The following is a 23,903-nucleotide window of genomic DNA, read 5'->3' as shown; positions in this document are numbered from 1 at the left end:
AGGGGCCCGCTTCTGAAAGTGATGCATAAGGTAGGTATTATCTCCCATGCTTTGTCCCGTACTTACTCGATGACAGTTTTTCCTTATTTGAACTAGCCTACGAAGTCTAGCTCGCGGATACTTGGGAAGCGGACGTAAGCAATGCCGATGCGTCCGGCGTAGCTACAATTTCTACTGGATTACTCCGAACAGCGCCGCGATAATGCCGTACGATGACCCCCCCTATTATGTAGTGAAGCCAGGATACTTCGTTCTGAATCAATCATACACAACACAACACACACTAGCAACGCTGTAATACATCCCCTATTTCCTTAACTGCTGGGTGGAAAATCATATGTCGAAGACTTCAGAAATTTCGGAACGAAGCTACCGTACGTTTCCTGCGCCGAAGCGGGATTAAGAATATCGCAGAGGATTTCGCGTGCTGTACACTGTGGTGCGGGCATATTACTCAACAGCCCTTGCGCGAGCAGCAACCAGTCAGTGACTTGCGCGAACCTCAATTGCAATAACTGAATCTTCGAACTTGTCAGCTTGTCGTTGCTAATTCTCCAGAAAAAAGTCCACTAACCTGGACTGCTTGCTGAAATGTGTTTGTATGCGCTCCAGATCTTGATACTTCCAGGGCATAAGTTGCAATAGTATAGAACCTATTGCAGCCGTCAAGGGCATCACGCACATCTTCACCTTCTCTTTGGAGCCGCTCGAGATATTGGACAAAATCGTGTATCAGCTGGGTATCAGTCTCCGCTTCGACTGATGCTGGGTTGGTAAGGACTTCTGACAACAAGATAAGAACCGCTGAGAGTGGAAAGCATAATGTTTGCCTTGGCGCTGTTAGCTTTCCGAACCTAGCATATAGCTGGGCAGATCCCATAACAAACATACCAAAGATGTGTGAAAGACTGCGGTTGCAAGCGAGATAACACACCAAGTATTCTTCGAGCTGCCATCGCGCACCTGACTCTAGCGAATCTGCTATTATAGCAACTTGTGTCCAGACCAATAGCTGATTGTTCCTCTTCAACAAGATTGGATGTAACTGGATCCGCTGACAAGACCACTGCCATACTGACTTTGCACACGCAACTGAAATAGATATAGTGTAGCATGGCGACGGGAATCTCGAGAAGTGGCGAGCTGCGTGGTTCAGAACCTGGTTGCATACTGCTTGGTAACGAATCTTTCCATGTCTCTAGTTCTTCATTGACTGCTCTAATGGTCTCTTGTATATCAGAGCAGTTTCGCCTAGAGTTCCGAGAAAGCACTTGCCGGAGTAACTTGTGTATCCGCAACTGTGTAACAGCGAGGATGGCTCGTGTCCGGAGAATATTGGCCTGCTGACACTGTAAAAGATCGTCTCTGGAATTTCCATGTCCTGAAACATGATCGAATACATGCTCGGGAAACTCTACGTCAACGTCTTCTTCCCCCAATGGTGTGGACAGACCATACTTGTGCGCCACATCAGCATTGACAATATAGGTAACCCAGAAGATCCTTCTTTGCCTTTCTGCTATATCAGCTTCGAGACTGACATAATGCTCGTACTTGTGCAGACCGAGCATGAGTATCGACTGGGCGGCAGAAGCTGTTAACCGTGCAGCAACGCAGGCATCAGCAGTGCGCAGCATGAATAAAGCCATGGCGAGCAACGCTTCACAAGTGGATATCTCTGGTCTCTGAAAGGCCAGCTCGGCATACATCGCAAAGGCATTCTTGAAGAATGCCCATGCTATTGACGATAATGCAGCGACTGACGCATTGGCTGCCTTGTGAAGCGTGCATATACCCATGAATGAACATAGCGTGGCCCATTGACATATATTACTGCAGGGATCTTCCAAACCGATACTGTAGTGCTCGACAAGTTGAATTACAGCATTTTCCTTGGTGAGAAAGACGCCGTGAAGCTGGGTTTCCTCAATGGCTGCTCGTATTAGGTCCACTGCAAGGTGTTCAGGAGGAAGACGCATGAAAAATTTCTTTTCAGAATGGCTCTTATTCGTCTGGATCTGCATTTGTCTTGCCGTCGTGCGGATGTCTTCAGAAAACGCTATAAATCGCTTGGCGGCTGCAGGCAACGCCATTGTGGACTCATTGGCATTCTGAAGGCTTTGATTCGAGTGATTCATACTGCTTTCTCTTGGAGTAGATTGGCCTTCGAGCATGTTGGTCAGTTGTTCAATTCGATCCGAAATTTCATTCATGAACTTACCTTCCCTGGAGTCTTGAGCTGTGTCACCATTCACTCTTTCGGGGCCTCCAGATCCGTCGTTCTCGGGGAAGTGTGCAGGATCCGATCCAGAAGAAGACTTCTCTTGGTCGTGCTGCTGCGTAAGGGGCTTAGTTGGGCTTTTGCTGTACAAGTTGAGCGACTCGTCCACTTCTTCACCACTCAATCAGGGCTTACCTTTTCGCAGGGCCGCGCCGCCGCCGCTCGGTGTAAATACAAGATCTCTCGTATCTAAGACAGTAACTACAACAAGGTTTACCTCCGTCGCAGCGTCTTTTTCTTTCCTTGCATTGCTGGCATGCCTGTTGCACGTGTCAGCCAGCGTTGACCTCTGTCATTGAGGCGGAGATACTCACGCTTTCTATTCGTTTACGCCCGAGCATGTTTCTGGAGGCGTATTGGTCTATTTGGTAACTTTGCTCCTCTTGAATTTATGATTTTGGTTGGGAAGGTTGGGCTGAGGAGCGCATGGACCTGGTGGCCAAGGTCACGTGGTCGCGTGATACAGACTTATCAGTCACGCCTCAGATTGCATCTTGACAAGATATCGTTCACATTAAAAGTAAGTCCAGTTGAGGCCTTTCAGGCTCTCGTAGCCCTTCTACACCGCTCCGGCCTCCGGATGCAGGGTGTTAGGTGATGTCGTAAGAAGCTAACCGCATGCGGCGTCGCGTGCGGATACAAATTGCGTGCGGACACAAATTGCATGCGGATACAAATTGCATCCGCAAACCGCCTCAGCAGTTTTGGCCGCGAGGGGTAATGTTGAAATACGCAACCTGCGCGTTTATTATTAAGTTGACATATGAGTTTGTCAAGCAGACTTGGCTGTAATCACCACTAACCCTGATGCGGATGGTAGCATAGATAGCCACAGGACCAAATGTTGTCCTTGATACCTAGGTAAGATTTCGTTAGTAGTAGCAGGGCTGTTTGTATATAAGATGCCCACTACTTCATTCTGAACTCACAAAGGCATCAAACTGTGACATCCTCCTATCACACCAGTCCAATGTCGAAACATCATATCTTAGTACTTGGGTCGACAGGTATGACACCGCTCATGACACACATGAACTCGTGGCTTACATTTCCTGAAGGACCATCTGGCATAGCTTTCTGCGAGGCAGCTCTTAGCGCAAACCATAGGCTAACGCTGCTCGTGCGCAGCCCTCAAAAAGTTCCACAGGCGATCACAGAAAATGTGAACACTGCCATTCTCCAGGGAGACATCGAAAACGAAGCAGCCCTAAAGGCCGCAGCCGGATGTGGCGCCAACATCTTCGTTTCATTCATTGGCCCGGCTCTCGGCAAAAATCAACCTGTAAGTTCCTCCATTTGGCCTGTATGTGACCAACTGCTGAGCCTTGACCCAGTCCATCACAGACGGGTATAAACGTTTCCTGCCATTGCTCGTCCAAAACAGGTTTGAACGTGCTTTGATCCTAGGAACTCCCTCATGGGCCGCACCTGACGATAAACGACCACTCACAACAAAGTTTCTCGTTGGGATAGTTTGGATGCTTGCTGGCAGCGCTTACAAACACTTTGTTGGCGTTGGGGACTATGTCACTTCGCTGTCTCTTGACGAACTAAAGTGGACACTCTTCCGGGTCCCCTTGTTGACAAATGCAGCGCCTAGCAAGGTATATGCTGGCCCTGCAGGTACTCCAAATGTGGGATCGAAACTCTCTCGAAGTTCCATGGCACGCTGGCTGGTTCAAGAGATCGATGAAGGTTCGTGGATTGGGAAAACCCCGTGCATATCAAATTGTGAGTACAAGTACGTCAAGTTCGCAATCATTACGCTGACCGTCTCACAGAAGAGGAGGCAGGGTTTTGGAAGTGATTTGTCTGCGGTCTAGGGAGTTTTCTTTGCTCGTACGTATCAGCTGAGGATTGGAATTCTCGGTATAGACTATTTGAACTGTGCCTATGCTACAGAGGCGGCCAATGTTTTAGTAAACATGTTATTATGTAATTTTCATTCATGCATGTGCATGTAAAGCTATCCTTTGATTGCAGAATCTCACAGCCACTGAGTCTGTTCTTTGTTGTGTTGACTCAGCACATTCTCCACTGCAAGACCTACACAGAGTAGCTTGGTACTATTACTTCAGCATCTCGGGATCAGAAAAAGCGCACATCAGCCGTAACCACAACGTTATTTTGCCGTACATTGGCTACAGGTACAACTGTTGTAGGCGACTTCGTTTGTCGCATGTCATGCCTAGAGGGTCACCAAAGCTTCTATAAGGTCATACTTCAACCTTAGAACACAAGGTGTTTTTCTAGACGACTATCAAATCATGGAACACACCCGTAGCAATGCTGAAAGTCTGTATTTGGAGACTTCCGTATGCGATGTTGTAGCCCACTTTCTTAGTAGCATGAAAGCTGCAACAGATCCTACCTAGGTAGCACAGCAACGGCATCGATAAAAGCTGTTCCTTGCTCAGTCTATGAATATTCTGCCACAAAGAAATCACCATGCGTAGTTCTACACCCCTGTTTCAGCATCGTTGGCTCAGTGGTTCGGTGCATTCCTCGGACGAAGCCAATACACTTACCAATACGGACGAGGTTCTACGGATGAAAACCGGGTGCGTTTCATCGCTCGACAGGAGCGGAGGTATTCTCGCTTACGAAGTCCTGCAAGCGTCTCTATCAAAAACCATCGGATGCAAATCGCCAACAAGATTCGGATACAAATCTGCTTACAAAGATCGGATGTATTTTGCTTCCCCTTACGTACACGCGTACTTCGAACCTGTCTCCGCACTTCGTTGATAATGGTCCGCGGTATAAAGAGAGTCGATGGGCGCGCGGATCAACTGCATCAGAGACTTGATCAGAGTTGATCGTTCGCAACCCCTATCAGCATATCCGCCACCAACCATTAGCTTGTCGTAAAAATGTCCGTCGTTGCTGTTTCGGGAGGGACAGGAAAGCTCGGTCGTACCATAGTCGAAGCTATCCTTGAGCATGGCAAACACAAGGTTGTGGTACTCGCTCGACAAGTAAGTGATGGTATCTTTTGCTATATATTTCGTTAACAAAGAGCTCCAGAGTAGCGAATCAAAAGCCAAAGAGCTCGGCGTACCAGTACTGGGGCTCGACTATAGCAACGTCGAGGCTATCAGAGATGTTCTGGAATCCAATGATATCGGCACGGTCATTTCGACTCTAAACACCATGGGTGACGCGGAGCCAGAGATAGCTCTGATCAAAGCCGCGGATCTGTCCACCGTCACAAAGCGGTTCATTCCAAATTCGTGGGGGGTTAGAAACACGCCCGAGTAAGTCGCGTCGCCGAACTTCAGATAAATTACGTGCTAATCATGGTACAGGATGGCAGCAATCCTCCCAATGAATCAAGCCAAGATTGCTGCGCTCAACGTTCTCGAAGCTTCAACACTTCAGTACACTTCGGTCGTGAACGGCATCTTTCTCGATTACTATACTGTACCCAAGATCCCGTCGCATATGGGGGCATTTCCTGTTGTCATTGACATGGTCAATAACGCTGCGGCAATTCCTGGGTCAGGTGATGTGCCTGTCGCCTTCACGCACACCACTGATGTTGCTCGTTTCGTCGTCACTTTGCTCGATCTTCCAACTTGGCAACCGGAATCCTATATTGTTGGCGACAAGCTTACGTGGAAGGAGTTCTTGGTTATCGCCGAAGAAGTGAAAGGCGTCAAGTTCGATGTGAAATTCGACCCACTGGAGAAATTGCAGAAGCATGAGGTAACTGAGTTACCAGGACACAAGGACCTATACCCCTTTTTCCCCAAGCAGACGATGCAACCGATTCTGGCTATGTTCGGCAACCTGTTTGAGAGCGGGTTCTGTAATATCGATGCGACCGCTGAACGGGGCGGTGTGAAGGCACGGGGTGTAAGGGAGCTCCTCACGGAGGCTTGGAAATAGGATTGTTGTTGTCTGCACTAGGCAGTCAAGATGTTACAGATATTTAACGCCTGTGGTACATCGTTTACTTCCTGACACCATTCCTATAGCTCTGCGCAAACAAGTCGCCCTCGTCATCAGACTCATCTCCTTCCATGACCTCGTCTTCGTCCTCGTCCTTATCACTCTTCATATCACAATCCTCATCCTCGCTTCGTCCCAAAGTATAGCTAGAACCCTCTGATCGTCCTAAAGTGTGACTAGACGTCCCACTTCCTTCTTCTTCACTCTCTCCGCCTCCTTCGTACCCAGTGTCAGGCTCACACTCAGCGTCGCTTACCTTAGTATCATCTCCCTCATCGCCGGACGTTTGGTCATGCGATTTCTCTTCTTCGTCGCTATCAGCCGCCAGTGTAGAGCTAGAACTGTCTGATCCGATTAGAACGCAGCCTGGTGGTAGACTGCGTGCTTGACCGTCATCGGTCGGAGATTCCACATCGTCGTACTCGCGTGTCATTGGATTTAGCTCGTTGTATCCTGTTTTACGACGCTTTTTACCGTGCGTTGCAGTCGAGAACTCGTCGTAATGCGCTGTAGCGTCGGGAGTGTATACGAAGTATTGGCGCACAACTGAGCCACGAATTGCGGTAGTGAGGAGTAGAAAGCGATTTTCGGGTGTATCCCGGCTTGATTTCTGGGCTGGTGTGTTGTGCATGAGAAAATTGCTTGTGGTTTGTGGCGGTAATCGACCGGGAAATGTTGTTAGAATGGAAGATGATTGCAAGGGGCGATCTATATACAGCCAGCATCACAAGACCAGACAGTGTCTCAGACCCGAGATTCGATTGTAAGAGAAGACTGTTGAGAGTCTCATAGTATTTTCTTACGTGACACAAGTCTTAACGCGGGTTTAGTGATGGAAATATGATTCTGTAGGGAATAGGATGGTTTGGCCTTCCAGGAGGACGTTGGGCGAGTCAATATAATCACTCAGGAGTAGCTGCATAGAGAGATGAGGGGAAGGAACATAGGGTGGAAGCTCAAAAGAGGGGTGGTGAGCCCCTAAACAACCCTGACCCAGTGAATGGAGCTGCTCGGGTAACTCTTAATACCTGAATACATCCTCTGGCACTCATGGGTAACCCTGAATCTTAGCAATCATATTTTCGTCGTATACACGACCATCACTAAAATAGTCCTTGGAGTGTGAGGCGAAACAGATATCGTTGAGAATTACTAGATATCTCTATCATCGCAACCAGCCACTCTATCTCGGCCACAAGAGAGACTACAAGTTCTGCATACCCCAACAAGATCGCAACAAGCCTCTAAATAGTATACAAATACCTCGGATTATCCTCCCCCATCTCCGCAATCTCCTCCTCCGTCTTCCCCTCGATCCTCCAATCCTCCTTCCCAGAAAACTTCCGTTGATTCTTCATGCGAAAGTACAAATGCAGCGCAACATAGATAGCGATACCGAGGGCCAGCAGCCCAATCGTCGCACCGTATCCAGCAGTAAATTCCGGCGCGTCTTCGGCAGAGTACAAGAAAGGCGCCACAACGCCCGAGCAGTTACCGATGGTGATTTGCATGCCGCTGGCGAAGGCTCGCTTTCCGTAACGCGGGTTGTTTACGCCGATCCAGGAGAATGCGATGCCGGTGGCGACCCACAGGCCGAGCGCGACGATGAAGCAGCCGGCGAAGCTGAGACCAAGTCCCTTTCGCTTTCATCAATACAAGTCCAGATTGAAAAATCAGATGATTTACTTACTTTGTTTGCGATGAGAAAGATATATCCAATCATGCTGACAGCCAGTCCAGCAATGCAGAACAGACCTCGGTTCTGCGTCTTGTCACTGTAGTATGCTCCCGCGACGTAGGTAATGAATCCAGCACAGTACACGGGGATAGTCAAAGCCTGAACGACCTGGCGATTCCATCCGCCTCCAAGGCCGTTGATGATGGTGGGTAGGAACACGGAGAAGCTGTAGAGCATTCCGAGGCCAACAAACTGAGCGATGGCGTAGGCGTATACCTTCCAGTCTTTTACACCCTTCATGACGTCTTCTTTCAGTAGCTCTTGACCGGCTGCTGTCTGGCCGACTTCCTTCATCCGGAGCAAGACGAGGTTTCGGCGGTCTTCTTCGGTCAAAAAGCTCGCTGTCTCTGGACTGTTTGGGAGAACGTAGGGTACAGCGACGGCGGTTAGAACGGTCGGGATGCCATTGATTAATATGATCCACCTCCAGCCATTCCAGCCTCCTACTCCATCCATCTCACCGATGGCATAGGCGACGACGCCCTAGGTTCGTTAGTCTCATCCATCGGATATGGACAGGCAGCACTCACACCTAGCCCACCTGCTAGTGCAGATGTGCCATAGAACCACGCCTGTCTCAGACTGACGTTGCGCCGATTGTAGAACATACTCAAGTAGAGAATAACGCCTGGGAATAGACCGGCTTCGAACATGCCCAGCAGGAGACGACATGCTACCAGCGCAGCAAAGTTGTTGACAAAAGCCGAGAATGTAGCCACCAGGCCCCACAAGAACATCAGACCGGCGAGGTACCGCGCTGGCTTCATACGCTTCAAGATAAGGTTTGAGGGTGTTTCGAATAGAACGTAGGTGACAAAGAGGATAGACACCGCGATCTGGAACTGGTTGGTGTTTGGGTTCATACCAAGATCTGCTTCTAGTTCGTAGAGACGAGCATTGCCAATGTTGACTATAGTATCGTCAGTTGAGGTCTGATAATGAGAATGAGCAATGTGTACACACCTCGGTCCATGAAGTTCATCAGGTAGATCCAGCAGATCATTGGTACGATGCGAATGTCCAGCTTTCTTAGCAGTCTCGCTTCAGTAGCTGCATCAACCTCAATCAACGATCCATTGTGTTCAACATCCTCTACGTTGATAGGCGGGGTTGGCGATATATCGGAGCCTTTCTCATCCTTGAACTCCGATACATGGGGCACAGAGTCTTGGGCGTGGTTGTTCATGCTGCAAACGCAAGAAACAGCAGTTTGATCGCGTGTAAGTTGAACTGAAAAGCGACTTCCGACAGAAAGGTAGAGACGCGAAGATCGTCGTTGATGGTGCCAAAATAACTGGAACCAGTCTTGAACTTTATACTCCGAATATCTGGGGAAGTTGTGCCGGCCCCATGGGGATCGTGGGTGTGCCGTTTTCTTAGCATCCGGAGACGCGCCGTTGGCAATGGATCAGGCAGAAAGACCGAAGCACATTTGACAATATCATCGCTCGAGTGCCGATAACCGCTGTTCCGTCCTGGCGTGCTTGGGAGCTTTCTGCTGCGGTGCTTCCAAGGTTTCTTTGATCATGATGATTGACCAAGATCTTCGACATCTTGGGTTCTAAACTAAGTTTGGTAAGGCTGACTGTGGATCGTTTCGATGCGACAAGATCCCTGGTAGAATAGACCCATGTCTTCTACGTTGTCCGATCACTTCACGTAGTTGATGTGCTCGAAAGGTAGTCGCAATCCTTGATGCTGTGATGTTCAGCGTCATGCGTATGTTGTGTACAACCTCACGTATCTCAACGGAGCTCGTGAACTCCAGCTTCTCGGTGGTGTCGAAGCTTTTTGCGCCCGAGAACTCTTCTTACTCTAATACAGTTTGAACTAAGCCTGTACTCAAAGTACCTGGGATATGAGTAACATATGAAGCGGCTTCGGTGATTATCGTCATCATGTGTACACATGCTGAGGATCCGCATTCTTGGGACTCTGGGATACGAACGAGTTTTGACTCGACCGGGGAACGCTATCAACTTGGTGAGGAGTGCCCAGTCCATGAGATCGCGCACGATGGCTGCGTTCCTTTACTCCGCATTTGTTGTTGTCATGTCGAAATCCAAGTCGCCAAGTGCTTAGCCTACGTTTCTGCACTTGGCAGGTTGACATGCACGGGAGCCATCCTTCGCGCATTTGACATTGCTCATGAGATGATACAGTAGCGAAATGGCAAAGTGTTCCTGACAGGTTCGCGTATAGCGATATACCAACGTGTCTGTAGAGACTTCGCGATCACTTCTTGCGCGATGTGAGGCGCGTTGATGGCTCATCGTCGTCGTTGCCCAGCCGGGCCCATCGGTGATGATGTATACTGCGCCGGCGCATCAACACGCTGATTCGAAGTTGATGGTGGAAACATTGCAGCAGTGCTGCGCCTCGTGCGGAAAGATGAATGCTTGGTGCGGTGCACTTTCGCACTCTCAGAACGAAGCACGCGTGGTGTGCAGAGCGGGCAAAAGGATGCAACAGATGGCCAAGCGCCGAAAATATGCCCAGCGTCTTGAATATGAGTCGGTATATAGTGCCGCTGACGATGAAGGTGGTGGCTTATGGATTGGCCGGAGGCGGAGGCTGGGGATACATGAGACGAGGGCAGGGACAGCGCGTCTTGGAAGGCGCATCGACTTAGTCATCGCGCCCCAGGACTCACTGTAGCAAGGCATACCACGATCTGGACATAGCATGCTAAGCCGTCAAGACCGCCAACTTTGACTCAAGACACCATTTCACCGGTACAGCTTCACGTGGAGATCCCTGACTGCCATATGTCCGTTGCACAGAATCCGCTGGAATGGCGAGTACACAAGGAAGAAGAGGGGAAATGGTACGTGCTACTTTCTATTGCTTCCACACTGCTACCAGCGCTCTCACGAGCTCCTCCGTTACCTTTACGCCAGTTTGTATCTCCTCCTCGGACTCTAGCTTAGGTACATGGAAGAAGATGCTGTCCCGCTTGGTGGTACGCTTCTGCATCTCGAGTAGGCTGATGTAGTAGTTGAAACCACATACATATGAGCCCACATCATCGCTGAGTCTTACCTCGATAGCTTGTCTTGATTTGCCTTTGCCTTTGACTTTCACACTCCCTGGTGCCGCTGCGGCGGTCGGAAGGCTAAGAGAAAAGCAAGCTTCCTGCACTATCCCAGCTGCTGCATCGATGTCGAGAGTAGTTGCCAGCGACGACGATGCCTTCCCAAACACTTTCTTGTTATCTGATCTGGTGAAGACGCGCCTCTCGATATCTGGAATGTCGTGATATCCGTCTCGCAGCGCACTTTGTTCGATCTTGAATACTCCGGGTCCGCTGTCGACGTCAAGACCCATGTGCACAACCAGATCAGGCGCATGTTCCTGGACCAACGCGGGGACTTGGGCTAGTATTTTGTGGTATGCTGCTGGGATGGGATCAGCTGGCACAACGATAGTGATGGTTTCACCATTGGGGCCTGTAATGGAAGATGGTAGTCGCCGCGCAATTTCCCAAGATTGATTTTTCGTAATATCAAGGAAAGGCTAAGAGCGTGTTAGCTGAGCGGCGCATTGTGTAAACAGCGTTGACAAACACCAAAGCCAGTCACCAAAACCTTGACTGAAGTCGACATTGCGGAACTGGGAGGTCCGAATCAGAGTTTTCCAAATTTCTAGACGAAGATGCAGCTAGCAAACAGCTCTGTGGTGTTGTTGTTATTGCTACTGCTGCTTGTTCTGACTCACCACAGGCTTACAGGTGCCATACAGAACGTGCACCAAACGTAAGACGGCAGAACTGGCGGCCGGCGCTCTCGGGGTCTGTGTTTATGCGATGCGTGAAGTATGCATCCTTTCGAGCGATGTGCACGACGCACGTTGGGTCATGATGCAAACTGGCTCGGTACAAGCATCGCGACGCGCACCTGTCTCCCTCCAGATGCGCGATGCATTGTAGCATACAGCTGCCAGTCAGCTCCGCGGCGCAGAGTTTTGGTGTTTGGAGGAGTGAATAAGGGAAGACGCGATAGGTTGGGGGATGACGTGGGGAACCCATGTCGGCCATGCAGGTCCGGTAGCGGTGCACTGGGATTTGGAGGAACGCAGCAAAAAGTGTACTGCGTGGCCTGACTCACACCCACAGTCTCTGTGGCATCATGTGCTGAGCTCGATACTTAGTTCCCATCCATTGCACCCTCTGGTACCCTCAATTCTCGTCATTTAGCACTTGGCGGCCGCACCTGCTCTTTGTGCGAAGTCTGACTCGCACTGCGACAGCCCACCATGGCGAGCGTCAATGGCACGCAGGGCGAGCCCACAAAGGTCACCATCCTGGGCAAAGACTCGATCGTCGTCGACTACGGCATCTGGCAGAACTATGTCGTCCAGGATCTGCTGACCAACATTCCCTCGTCGACGTACGTCCTCATCACCGACACCAACATCGGCCCTCTCTACACGCCCGTCTTTGCGCGCGCCTTTGCGTCCGCCGCGGCCTCGCTCTCGTCGTCCGCGCTCCTCCTCACGTACCAAATAGCCCCCGGCGAGACGTCCAAGTCGCGGAACACAAAAGCAGAAGTAGAAGACTGGCTGCTGTCGCAAGGATGCGTGCGCGACACCGTCATAATAGCCCTCGGCGGAGGCGTCATTGGCGACATGATAGGCTATGTCGCGGCAACGTACATGCGCGGCATCAAGTTTGTCAACGTGCCCACGACATTGCTGGCCATGGTCGACTCGAGCATCGGCGGCAAGACGGCCATTGACGTGCCTGCGGGCAAGAACTTGGTGGGCGCCTTCTGGCAGCCCGAGAGGATCTACATCGACTTGCAGTTCCTCGAGTCGCTGCCCAAGAGGGAGGTCATCAACGGCATGGCAGAGGTCGTCAAGACGGCGGCAATCTGGAACGAGGAGGAATTCACGACCCTCGAGGGCAACGCGGATGCCATTCTGGCGGCCATGGACCAGAAGCCCGTCCATGGCCGCAGGAACTTTGACAAGATTGCCGCCATACTGAAGCGCATAGTACTGGGATCTGTACGCGTCAAGGCCGAAGTCGTCTCATCCGACGAACGCGAAGGCGGACTGCGCAATCTGCTAAACTTCGGACACTCGATCGGTCACGCCTACGAAGCCATCCTTACGCCCCAGATCCTCCACGGAGAGTGCGTCGCGATCGGAATGGTAAAGGAGGCCGAGTTGGCCAGATACCTGGGCGTACTAGACCCCTCCGCAGTTGCGCGCTTGACAAAGTGCATCGCGAGCTACGGACTGCCTACATCGCTCGCAGACAAGACCGTGCGGAAGCGATCGGCCAACAAGCATTGCCCCGTAGACGAGCTCATCAAGATCATGGCTGTGGACAAGAAGAACGCAGGCAAGACCAAGAAGATTGTGCTCTTGTCCGGCATTGGCAGGACACACGAGAAGAAGGCCAGCTCGGTTGAGGATCGCGACATCAAGATTGCGCTATCACCGAGCATCTCCGTGCATCCCGGAATCCCCTCAGACCTGAATGTGACATGTAGGCCTCCCGGGTCCAAGAGTATCTCGAACCGCGTATTGGTTCTCGCTGCGCTCGGAACTGGCTCATGCCGCATCACCAACTTACTGCACTCGGACGACACACAAGTCATGCTGGATGCACTGGCAAAGATGCAGGGTGCTAGCTTCGCATGGGAGAACGATGGCAAGGAGCTAGTAGTCACAGGCAATGGCGGCAACCTCAAAGCCTCAAGCAACGAGCTCTACCTTGGCAATGCTGGTACTGCGGCGCGCTTTCTGACTTCCGTGACCGCGCTCTGCCAGCCTGTCGAAGGCGTCACATCCACAGTGGTCACTGGTAACGCGCGGATGAAGGAACGACCCATTGGTCCGCTCGTCAAGTCTCTCCGCACCATGGGCGTGGAGATTGACTACCAAGAGAACGAAGGCAGTCTTCCGCTGCGCATCTCAGCATGCGGTGGCTTCGGTGCCGATTCCTTTACAGGCGAGATTGAACTCACGGCCAACGTATCGTCGCAATACGTATCCTCCATCCTCCTGAGTGCACCATACTCCAAGAAGCCAGTGACGCTCCGCCTAGTCGGCGGTAAAGTCATCTCCCAACCATATATTGACATGACCATTGCCATGATGGCTTCCTTTGGTGTGCAGGTCGAGAGATCTGAGAATGATCCCAACACCTACCACATTCCCAACAAGCCATACACCAACCCTTCAGAATACGAGGTGGAAAGTGATGCTAGCTCCGCGACCTACCCTCTCGCCATCGCGGCTATCACAGGTACCACATGCACGGTGCCAAACATTGGCTCTGGCTCCCTGCAAGGTGATGCGCGATTCGCAGTCGAGGTCCTCAAGCCTATGGGATGCAAGGTCGAACAGTCCAAGACTTCGACAACTGTCACGGGCCCGCCGCGTGGTGAATTGAAGGCCGTCAAGGAAATCGACATGGAACCAATGACGGATGCCTTCCTTACAGCGTCGGTGCTAGCAGCGGTGGCGTCATCAAATGGCAGCACGGCCACCACCCGCATCTACGGCATTGCTAACCAGCGCGTCAAAGAGTGCAATCGTATCCAGGCGATGGAAGACGAACTCGCGAAGTTTGGTGTCACCTGCAGGCAATTCGATGACGGTATCGAAGTTGACGGAAAGGCCTATGAACTCGAAGCTCCGAAGGCTGGCATCCACTGCTACGACGATCATCGTGTCGCCATGAGTTTCGCTGTACTGTCATTGGTAGCACCAGCACCTGTTCTCATTCTCGAAAAAGAATGTACCGGCAAGACATGGCCTGGATACTGGGACGCTCTGCACCAGATCTTCAAGACCGAGCTCTCCGGCGTGGAACTGCCACCGCGACCAAATCCGCACAAGGCTGCATCAAAGACTGAGCAAAAGTCCATCTTCATTATCGGCATGCGCGGCGCCGGCAAGACAACCGCTGGTGGTTGGGCAGCGCGAGCGCTCAACCGCCCATTTATTGATCTGGACACGGCACTCGAGGAACACGTTGGCATGACTATCCCTGAACTGATCAAGGCACAGGGTTGGGAAGGCTTTCGAAGCGAAGAGCTGAAGATGCTGGCGCAGACCGTCAAAGAAAAGCCCAATGGTTATGTCTTTGCTTGTGGCGGTGGGATTGTTGAAACACCCGAGGCTCGTAAGATCCTTGTTGACTATCAGAAGAGCGGCGGTATAGTGCTACTCGTTACCCGAGACATCAATGCGGTCGTTGCCTTCCTACAAATCGACAAGACACGCCCAGCATACGTAGACGACATCATGGGCGTATGGCTGCGAAGGAAGGATTGGTACACTGAGTGTAGCAACTATCGCTTTCACAGCCAGGTCGCGGGATCTCGCGGGCTTGCTCAGACGCAAGGAGAGATTGCTCGTTTCCTGAACACTATTACCGGCAAGGCCACCACCCTGAAAGCACTCAGGAAGAGGAAGCACTCTTTCTTCGTCTGCTTGTCTGCGCCCCGACTTGAGCCTTACATCAAGACGCTGCCAGAGATAGTTGTCGGATCCGATGCCGTGGAGCTGAGAGTCGATTTGTTAGAAGACCCCGAAGGCCAAGAAGGCCTACCTACACCGGAGTTTGTTATCGAACAATTGACGATACTAAGGACTGTCACATCCATACCCGTCATATTCACACTGCGGACAAAAGCTCAAGGCGGCAGATTCCCCGATGAGGCATACGATGAAGCTCTTATACTGTACCGGACAGCATTGCGGCTTGGCTGTGAGTTTGTGGATCTGGAGATGACCATGCCCGAAGATATCCTGCGCGAGGTGTCAGAGACCCGCGGGTTCTCTGAAATCATTGCTAGTCACCACGATCCTCAAGGCCAACTCAACTGGAGCAATGGCTCGTGGATGCAATACTACAACCGTGCGCTGCAGTACGGTACTGTCATCAAACTTGTTGGCGTCGCTAGCTCGCTCAAGGACAACTTTGCGCTTGCAGAGTTTAAGAGTTGGGCAAACACTGCGCATCCCGTTCCTCTCATTGCCATCAATATGGGTGATCATGGAAAGCTGAGCAGAATACTCAATGGCTTTATGACTCCTGTCTCGCATCCCCTTCTCCCCTCTGCTGCCGCCCCGGGTCAGCTATCCGCAGCGGATATCCGTCGTGGTTTATCGCTGATGGCCGAGATCCCTACCAAGAAGTTCTTCATCTTCGGCTCGCCGATTGCGCAAAGTCCCAGCCCACGTCTACACAACAAGCTGTTCCGCGAGACTGGACTCCCACACATCTACGGCCGTCACGAGACTACTGACGCAAGCTCCATCCGAGACATTATCCGCTCGCCAGACTTTGGTGGTGGAAGTGTCACAATTCCTTTGAAGCAGGACATTATACCCCATCTCGATGGCCTGGGCCCAGAAGTCGAGGCAATCGGTGCCCTCAATACCATCGTCCCTGAAGTCTCAGTCGACGAAACCACTGGCAAAGAGGTCACCCGCCTCATCGGCCGCAATACTGACTACCTCGGCATGATACTCATCCTGCGGAATGCGGGTGCCGTGGGCGTTGGTTCCGCCCTTGTCATTGGAGGCGGTGGCACAAGTCGCGCTGCCATCTATGCACTCAAGGAGATGGGCTACGGACCGATCTACCTCCTCGGCCGCAATCCCTCAAAGATGGAGACTTTGAAGAACGCTTTCCCCGCTGAATATAACTTACATGTCATTAGCTCTCCGGAAGAAGTCGAATCCATGGAAAGCACGCCACAAGTCGCCATTGGAACTATTCCTGCTGATCAACCCATTGACGCTGCTATCCGCGAAACCCTCTGCACATTGTTTGAGAAGGGCAAGGCGAGCGTCAAGGATGTTGAACCGGGTCCGGAGAGGATCCTGCTGGAGATGGCGTATAAGCCGCCCGTTACAGCATTGATCCAGCTGGCCATGGATAATGGGTGGAAGACGGTGAATGGCCTGGAGGTGCTTGTTGGACAGGGCGTGCATCAGTTTGAGTACTGGACTGGTGTTAAGCCGCTTTATGGGGTCGCTAGGGTGAGTTTGAATGTGTAATGTGATGCGTGAATGAATGCTGACTGTGAGTAGGATGTTGTGGTCAACCAGACGGACTGATTGGTTGATATGTAGATACGCTTGGGTCGATACAGTAAGGATGGGGGTTCAGTATTGACTTAGCATGAACTGGTAGAAAAAGTATATTCCATCACCAATATATTCATTCATGCATCTTAGTTTGTTTCGCCAGACATTGCTAGAAAGTGCTTCTCCCAAAATATGTCTATGACTGCAAGCTTGTAGGTTAACGTGGCAGCTTCGGTCACTGGAACGCACAAGGGTATAGCCAATGCATCTATGCCATACGACTGGCTGCAGAAAGGACACATGTCATCTGATAGACTATGGGAGAAGTGCGACAGACAATATTGGGCTGATGCACGAATACCAATCTTCACGTGGTACATTAGACCTTAATCGTACTAGTGCCTGACATCATCCCGGTCTTGGTGGCTGAACAGCACCGACATTATCTCCGCCTGCACGACCATCTCCAAACCCACAAACACCCCACGCTGTCTTCTGCTCAAGTATAAACCCACTTCTGGAATATTTGGATGCCAAGCATATCCTTTGCAGGAGCCAAAAAACGCAAGACGCGTCATTCCGGTTTTACCTTCACAAAGGCACGTCAAGGAATCGGAATCACTATGCTTGGCCCAGCCGAGAGCGGACTTTTGCGCCTCGTCGATGAACTACTCCTCAACATCATCGACCACGTCGACAGCCAGGATGCTCTGTGCAGCCTTGCTGCGACGTGCACGCGGTTCCAAGGGCTTGTAGAACCTTTTGTCTGGCGCAAGTTGGAAGTTTTGACAGGGGAACATGCGCGTAGCATTGCCACAGCGCTCAACAGCAGGGATGACCGGATGGACTATATCCAGGATCTGGCCATTCGATACAACGACACGTACCGCGACGGGATAGAGGAATTAAACCACTCTTTGAGCCTGATGAGTAAACTGCGCCATCTGCACATTGAGAGTCCTTGTCCGAACAATGTGGAGTGGCAACACGGCGGTATCTACTTTGATGGGTACTCGAGGATTGACTACACGAATTTGCTTGCAGGATCAGTGTATCCACGTTCGGGAATGCCGATGACGCTGCCGATGCTACAATCACGTGAGTTGGAGTTTCGATACGGAGGAGCTTGGCTAACAGGACGTAGTGACGCTACACGCACATGGCTCGGGAGCCAACAAATATAAAGTAGGCCGCGCTGTTGCCATGTTTAAACATCCGACCTTACAGAACATCACATTGTCGTGTTTGGACTTTGACGGAGAACTCGAGGTATCCGAATCGGCGACCAAGACGACGCCTCTCCGCTCTCTGACGCTTATTGAATGCAACGTCAACGTAAAATTTCTCGATCAGGTCCTAGGCCTACCCAAAGCCCTCAAGGAACTTTCGATCGGGGAGCGACTGCACGTATTCCCGGAATGCCAACCATCCACGGATCCCGAACGCCGCACCTCTTCCCGCCAATTTCTCCTCGCACTGCAGAAGCAAGCGCACTCGCTACAGCGCCTGACCCACTGCGGCGGCCACGTTGGCTATCTAACCGCACGCGACACCGACCCCGAAGGCGCCGAAAAGCTACGCTCCCTCGTCGATCTAGAGTACCTCGAACTGGGCTTCGAATCACACCTGTACTACTACCTACGTCAAAGCGGCTTCCCACCCGCCCTCAAATCGCTCAAGATGCTCGACTCCGCCATCTCCATCAACTCCGGCCACGACCTGCGCTCCCTATCCGACATCGCGTTCCGCTCCCTCACCTCGCTCGTAGATGCGTGTCTGCCACGGACGCTAGCAGATGGATTTACACTGCACCTCAAGTTTTCCGACCACTCGTTCTTCCGGCTCTTTGAAATCGTCGACGCAACGGAGCAAGCGCACCTGCTCAGCGCACTGTTTTTTGACCGCGCGGCTACGTACAAGATTGCTTCGATGCTCAAGTGCTACAGTGCGAATGCGCATTTTCTGGTCTCGCGGGAGACATTTCCGTCCGGCAAATCGTTTATCCCGCCGTATATGCATGGCGAGGAGTTGCCGGTTGAGGAGCTCATGTATGACAGTGATGACTTTTGGCGCTTTAATGGTATTAATTACCGGATTATGGATGATGAGAATTGGAGAGATGAGCTTAAGAGGGGGAAGAAGCTGGCTGTGTGTAAGAGGTGTAAGATTAGGGGGTTGGGGGTAGATGCGTGTCGTAGCTTGGGGGACGGAAGTGCGTGTGTGCCTTGTAAGACGACGGATTGGGGAGAGTGTGAGTGGGAGAGGGATGAGAGGGGGGAGTTGGTTGGCGCTGAGGATGTGGAGGTGAAGATAGCGTAGATGGATTGGTTTGTTGGCGTTTGGTGCTTGATTTGCATTTTGACGGATGATTAGTGTTTGAAGCATTGAGCTGGTATTATTACCAGCCACGAATACAGAGGTATCAATCGCATCTTCTTGGCCAGAATGATTTCCATTGTTTCGTCCATTATCATATGGTTGCTTGGACAGCGATTAGCTTCCGCCTGCATGTCTTCTTCGCTCACAAGTTGGCCAGGTGAGAATGAAGCCGCTATCTGCAAGGTGACCTCCTTGAGTGATTGACCAAAATGAAACCAAAAGTGGGTCTATGCCACCAAGTGAGAGTCGCACCGTTTGGTCACGCCCTCTCACCCGTGTCCGTGCACGCTCCAGTGTGACCTCCACTTCTTGCTGAGATTTGCGACCTGTTTCTCAATCACCTTCCCTTCAACCACACTTTCTCAGTCAGATACTGTGCTCTCCTACACGCGCATGCGACTACATATGGACACCAACATGGTCAAGACCAACCCATCAGCCCCAGCTGGAGTATCTCGCCTTCTGGAGCTGCCTGGCGGTGAGTGTCGTCTCTTGTTTACCTTGATCTTATCGTATACCAATCTCTGCTGCAGAGCTACGCAATCGCATATACAAAGCCATCACCGACGACAAAGGGCCCAAAGAGATCCGTCTATACCGCCCGTATCCCGATTGGTCATCCAATTCTGAAAGCTTTTCAATGGGCCGCCATCCTCATCGTCAGTATCTTGGCCTCACCCAAGCAAACCGGATGCTTCGTAGCGAGTTTCAGCCGCTCTACATGGTCGTGGTTCGACCGGTCATTGCTACGGATGAGGTGCCAAGCTACCTCGAAACCTTTCCCCTCGCCGATGCAGCTCTGACTGCCACCGTCATAAAAGTATTGAGGAAGGTCAACAACCTTAAATTAGGACGAACAGACCCCAGCATCGATCTTCTTCCTCTTCTACGCGTGGATCCAAGTCTATTTAATTTTTCCATGACCGCCTCGGAAGATCCCCACGTGAACAACGTGACGCGCGAATTCCCCATCCATCTCCTGATGTCGCCATATGATACGACGGCTGTCGACAGAAAATCAGGAGAGGAAGTTATAACAGCAATACATGTCCGTTTTCAAAGCCCCGACAAAGATATACTCCCCGACGGAGTGACGTTCTACGGTGAACATGTCGCGTTACATTTACGAGCTAGAATTGACAACGGAGCGAGCGACAAAGAGAAAATTCGCATCTTCAAAAACTTTGTTGATCATTTGAACAATCGTTATGGTCGGAGTTTTGTATTCTGGTGCGTCAGCGGAAGCCTGGGTATGGTTGCTCGCAGCTGGATGCGCAGCATGGTCGTCGGACATTTGGCAGGCACCGAAAAAGAAACGAGGACGTTGTTTCTATGAAGAGCATGCTTGGTACCTAGATTGATGAGAAAGAGGTATTCTCAGCCATAGAGCCTTGAACATTGACGTATTCATGCTGTCTTACATCCAGACTGATACGAAGACAGTAGGCTAATAAATTTAAACAAAGTGTGACTATATTATTGGTCTATCACTGCATGTGTACATTGTTCTATTGCAGATCATCAATCTAGAAGCTACGTACACCCACCGTAGTCGTAGATGACCGGCGTACTTTTCGTGCCCTCAGAAGCGCATGCGATGACAGTAACATAACGCCATCATGCGGCCGACCGTCCATTCACAAATACCTTCCGAAATAAAACACCTACTTAAACTTGCCCGATCCCCGCCCATTTAATCATTCATCTATCTTCCCGCTCTTTGCGTCCAACAAGTCCCTCAACCTGTTTCCACCAGGGGTGAATTCTAATCCTCTCCTTGCATCTTCTGCAATCTTTCGATCAATCGCGGCATCTAGGCTGCTCACAATGGCCTTACTGGGTGTGCGCGTCGCGTTACGATCGAGAACAGGTACACGGCGACTCACTGGAGTCTTGGCAGCAGCACCGGCAGCAGCACTAGTAGTGATAGGTTTCCTGTGATCGTTGACGGCGGCCTTGCGGGTACCGAGAGCGGGAGTCTTGGGGACTGGAGTCTTTGGCGCGGGTGCTGGGGCACGTGGCTTGGCTTTGGGTGTTGTTGGTGGAGGAGGCTTAGCGGAGAATGGCGTCGACCTTGTGTCGCTGGTAGGAGAGAGGGGGTTGGAAGAGTTCGTCGCAGCGGATACCATATTCAGCGTAAGTGTCTGGGTAGGAGAGCCGTCCGGTGTGGTGGACTCGTTGGCCTGGCTCTTCGCTGGTGTTTTGTTGGCTGGTCTTGTTGGGATAGTAAGGCGATCTGCTTGCGCCTTCTTCCGATCTTCATTATGCCACCCAGCAAGGCGGTCGGCAATGTCTCCTGCACTAGCAAACTTCTGTTCGTACGGTCGTGGGTCCGCTGATGGATTGTATGGCTCTATAGCGGATGGGCGGAGAGGCTTTCGAGTCGGGACAGGGCGAGGATTGATGGGAGCGGATGGTACATTTGGTAGACGATCTTTCAAGGCTGCAACGGACTTACCGGGACCCGAAGTACCAGGAAGAGGCTTTCGTACAATTCTTGGAACGGGCGGCGTGTTGCTCTTTGTATCAGCAGACGTGAGAGATGGTATTCGGCTGTGTGGTGAGCTACGATTTGTAGCTTCAAGAGACACCGTTGGTTTGATAGGCGTCGCTAGCGTCTTACGACGAAGCGTGCTAGTCACCATGCCCGACTTGTTTGGTCTTGACACCACACTCTCCGCACGAGGACGGGCTCTTCCCAGAGCGACCGTTTTGTCTGCACCCTGGCTCTGAGAGTCCCTTCGCTTGGCGGCAGCGAGGCGGTCTTCCTTCACAAGTGCTGGCGTTGTACCGCCGGGCTTCCACCGGGGTATGCGTGGCGCACTAGATACTCTTGCGGCTGCCATCGGTGTTCCAATACCTTTCTCTCCATTCGCCTGCACTGATTCATGCGAGTCGTCAGAGGTAGCTCTACTGAGTACCTGTGGTGTGCCCGCAGCGCCTGGGCTTCTGACATCCTGTTGGTTCCTGACGAAGAGACCATTCGGCATTTCTGGAAGCCCGTTTAGGTGAAGAGGTCCGCAAAAGTCTGGGTCGATGACTCCCGCCGAATGGCGCATGGTCGCTTCCAAATTGACCATATCCTTCTGCATCTTCAGAAGCACGCCTGGGTCAGTGCCTACCCGTCTTTGCCGGTTTGCAGGCATAGGCAGGAACGATTTTGGTAGGGCTTTCTCCATTTCTTGCCCACTAGCTTGGCGTTCCTTTTGAGACAGTTCGCGCTGCGTTGTCTCCGACCTCTGCTTTGGGAAAGAAAGTGGGAGAAGTGGTGGGGCTGGTACCTTGCGCATTATATCCAGAGTACTCATAGGTTCCAGATTACCTTGACGCGATGGAAATGCACGTCGCGGTTCTTGTGACATGTCTTCAGCGTGATCAAGCTTAGTCACCTGACCGTCGGGGATAGGTGATGGAGCTTCTGCTGCCATGAGTCCAGACGATGAGCTTCTAATCGGCCTGCTTCGATCCGGTTGTAGTTCAGTTGACGCAGGTTCGTGCCGAACCAGCGACCCTATCTTGATGATATCGGCGACAGGGTCTTCGCTAGTGACGGTCGTGGTTCCATTGGCTGACATGCGCAGGAAAGAGGGCGACTCTCCCAGTTTGAGCTTCTCTCCAGCCTTGCGTAAGGGCGTCGGTACGGGAGAGATCGTGTCGCTGTTGTGGTGGGAAGATGCCCAGTCATGGGTGCTGGTACTGTCGCTGATAAGGCTCGCCATAAGCTGACCGATGTTTTCTGGGCTGGTTTTTGCGGCTGGCGCCTGCCCTGTGGATTCAGTATGTGGGGGTGGCGGGCTGGTGAAGGCAGTCGCGACTGGATTTATGTTTGGAACATGTCCATCTTCCAGACTGACTAGACCTGCGACTGGTTTCCTGGATGTGTGTTTTGATTCTGCTCGAACTTTGTTCGCCAATAGGGAAAATGTCTTGATCGGATCTGTGGGCGATGCGTCCTGCTCGATCGAGCGCTTGACCGAACTTCCAGGGCGGTTGCTACCAGACGTGTCACCCAGCGCCTTCCTCCTTGGTGTTCCTACAGATATCCTAGTGGGGCTCTGATTCACCGCGCTGAGGGCCTTTCGCGGACTGGGCGTCCTCCGGGTAGGAGTTTGCGGATCCGTGTTTTGCTTGGGCGTCGTCGTCCTCGTTGGTGTACCAAACAAAGGTCTCGCAGAGATCTGGTGGATCGTCTCTCTTCGCTTCAGCGGGCTGCGTGTCGTCTTCGTGGGCGTACCTGCTGCGTCTTCTTTCGTTGGGCTCTCATTCTTCAACGGGCTGGGCGTCCGCGTCCTGGTAGGCGTCTCTCCTCTTTTGGGCGTCCCGCTCTTGCTTGTCGCCCCGCTCTTCTTGCTTGTGATCTTACTGGGTGCTAGCTCAATGGAAAAGTAGAACGCACCCTGGCCGACTTCGAGCTTCATCGGCGGCTGATTCGTCTTCTTGGGTGTATGGCGGACTACGATTGGGCTATCGCGCGCCTTCTCCGACGTCTTGCGGCCC

At 51.8% G+C, this 23,903-nt stretch overlaps 4 protein-coding genes across 4 annotated transcripts; 3 read left to right on the top strand and 1 right to left on the bottom strand.

Annotated features, from left to right (window-relative positions):
• Positions 1 to 5,001: 5,001 nt before the first annotated feature.
• ACET3X_009405 (uncharacterized protein) lies at positions 5,002 to 6,282 on the top strand. Its single transcript, XM_069455596.1, has 3 exons — positions 5,002 to 5,259; positions 5,309 to 5,538; positions 5,590 to 6,282. Exons 1-3 carry the CDS (start codon positions 5,155 to 5,157, stop codon positions 6,170 to 6,172), a joined length of 918 nt encoding a protein of 305 aa, XP_069303482.1. The 5' UTR covers positions 5,002 to 5,154; the 3' UTR covers positions 6,173 to 6,282.
• A 1,094-nt stretch (positions 6,283 to 7,376) lies between these two features.
• On the bottom strand, positions 7,377 to 10,549 carry ACET3X_009404 (uncharacterized protein). The gene is made up of 4 exons (XM_069455595.1): positions 8,937 to 10,549; positions 8,504 to 8,883; positions 7,926 to 8,456; positions 7,377 to 7,872 (listed from the first exon to the last, which is right to left on the bottom strand). The coding sequence occupies exons 1-4, from the start codon at positions 9,157 to 9,159 to the stop codon at positions 7,480 to 7,482; spliced, it is 1,527 nt and encodes a 508-aa protein (XP_069303481.1). The 5' UTR covers positions 9,160 to 10,549; the 3' UTR covers positions 7,377 to 7,479.
• A 1,678-nt stretch (positions 10,550 to 12,227) lies between these two features.
• Positions 12,228 to 17,144, top strand: ACET3X_009403 (uncharacterized protein; the record flags this gene model as incomplete). Its single annotated transcript, XM_069455594.1, has 2 exons — positions 12,228 to 16,979; positions 17,031 to 17,144. 2 exons carry the CDS (start codon positions 12,228 to 12,230, stop codon positions 17,055 to 17,057), a joined length of 4,779 nt encoding a protein of 1,592 aa, XP_069303480.1. The 3' UTR covers positions 17,058 to 17,144.
• Positions 17,145 to 17,484: 340 nt separating this feature from the next.
• On the top strand, positions 17,485 to 19,458 carry ACET3X_009402 (uncharacterized protein). The gene is made up of 2 exons (XM_069455593.1): positions 17,485 to 18,125; positions 18,172 to 19,458. Exons 1-2 carry the CDS (start codon positions 17,558 to 17,560, stop codon positions 19,344 to 19,346), a joined length of 1,743 nt encoding a protein of 580 aa, XP_069303479.1. The 5' UTR covers positions 17,485 to 17,557; the 3' UTR covers positions 19,347 to 19,458.
• Positions 19,459 to 23,903: the final 4,445 nt, after the last annotated feature.

The sequence above is a fragment of the Alternaria dauci genome, chromosome 9 (assembly GCF_042100115.1).
Source record: "Alternaria dauci strain A2016 chromosome 9, whole genome shotgun sequence".
Taxonomy (NCBI): domain Eukaryota; kingdom Fungi; phylum Ascomycota; class Dothideomycetes; order Pleosporales; family Pleosporaceae; genus Alternaria; species Alternaria dauci.
This window is presented reverse-complemented; position numbering and strand designations above follow the sequence as displayed.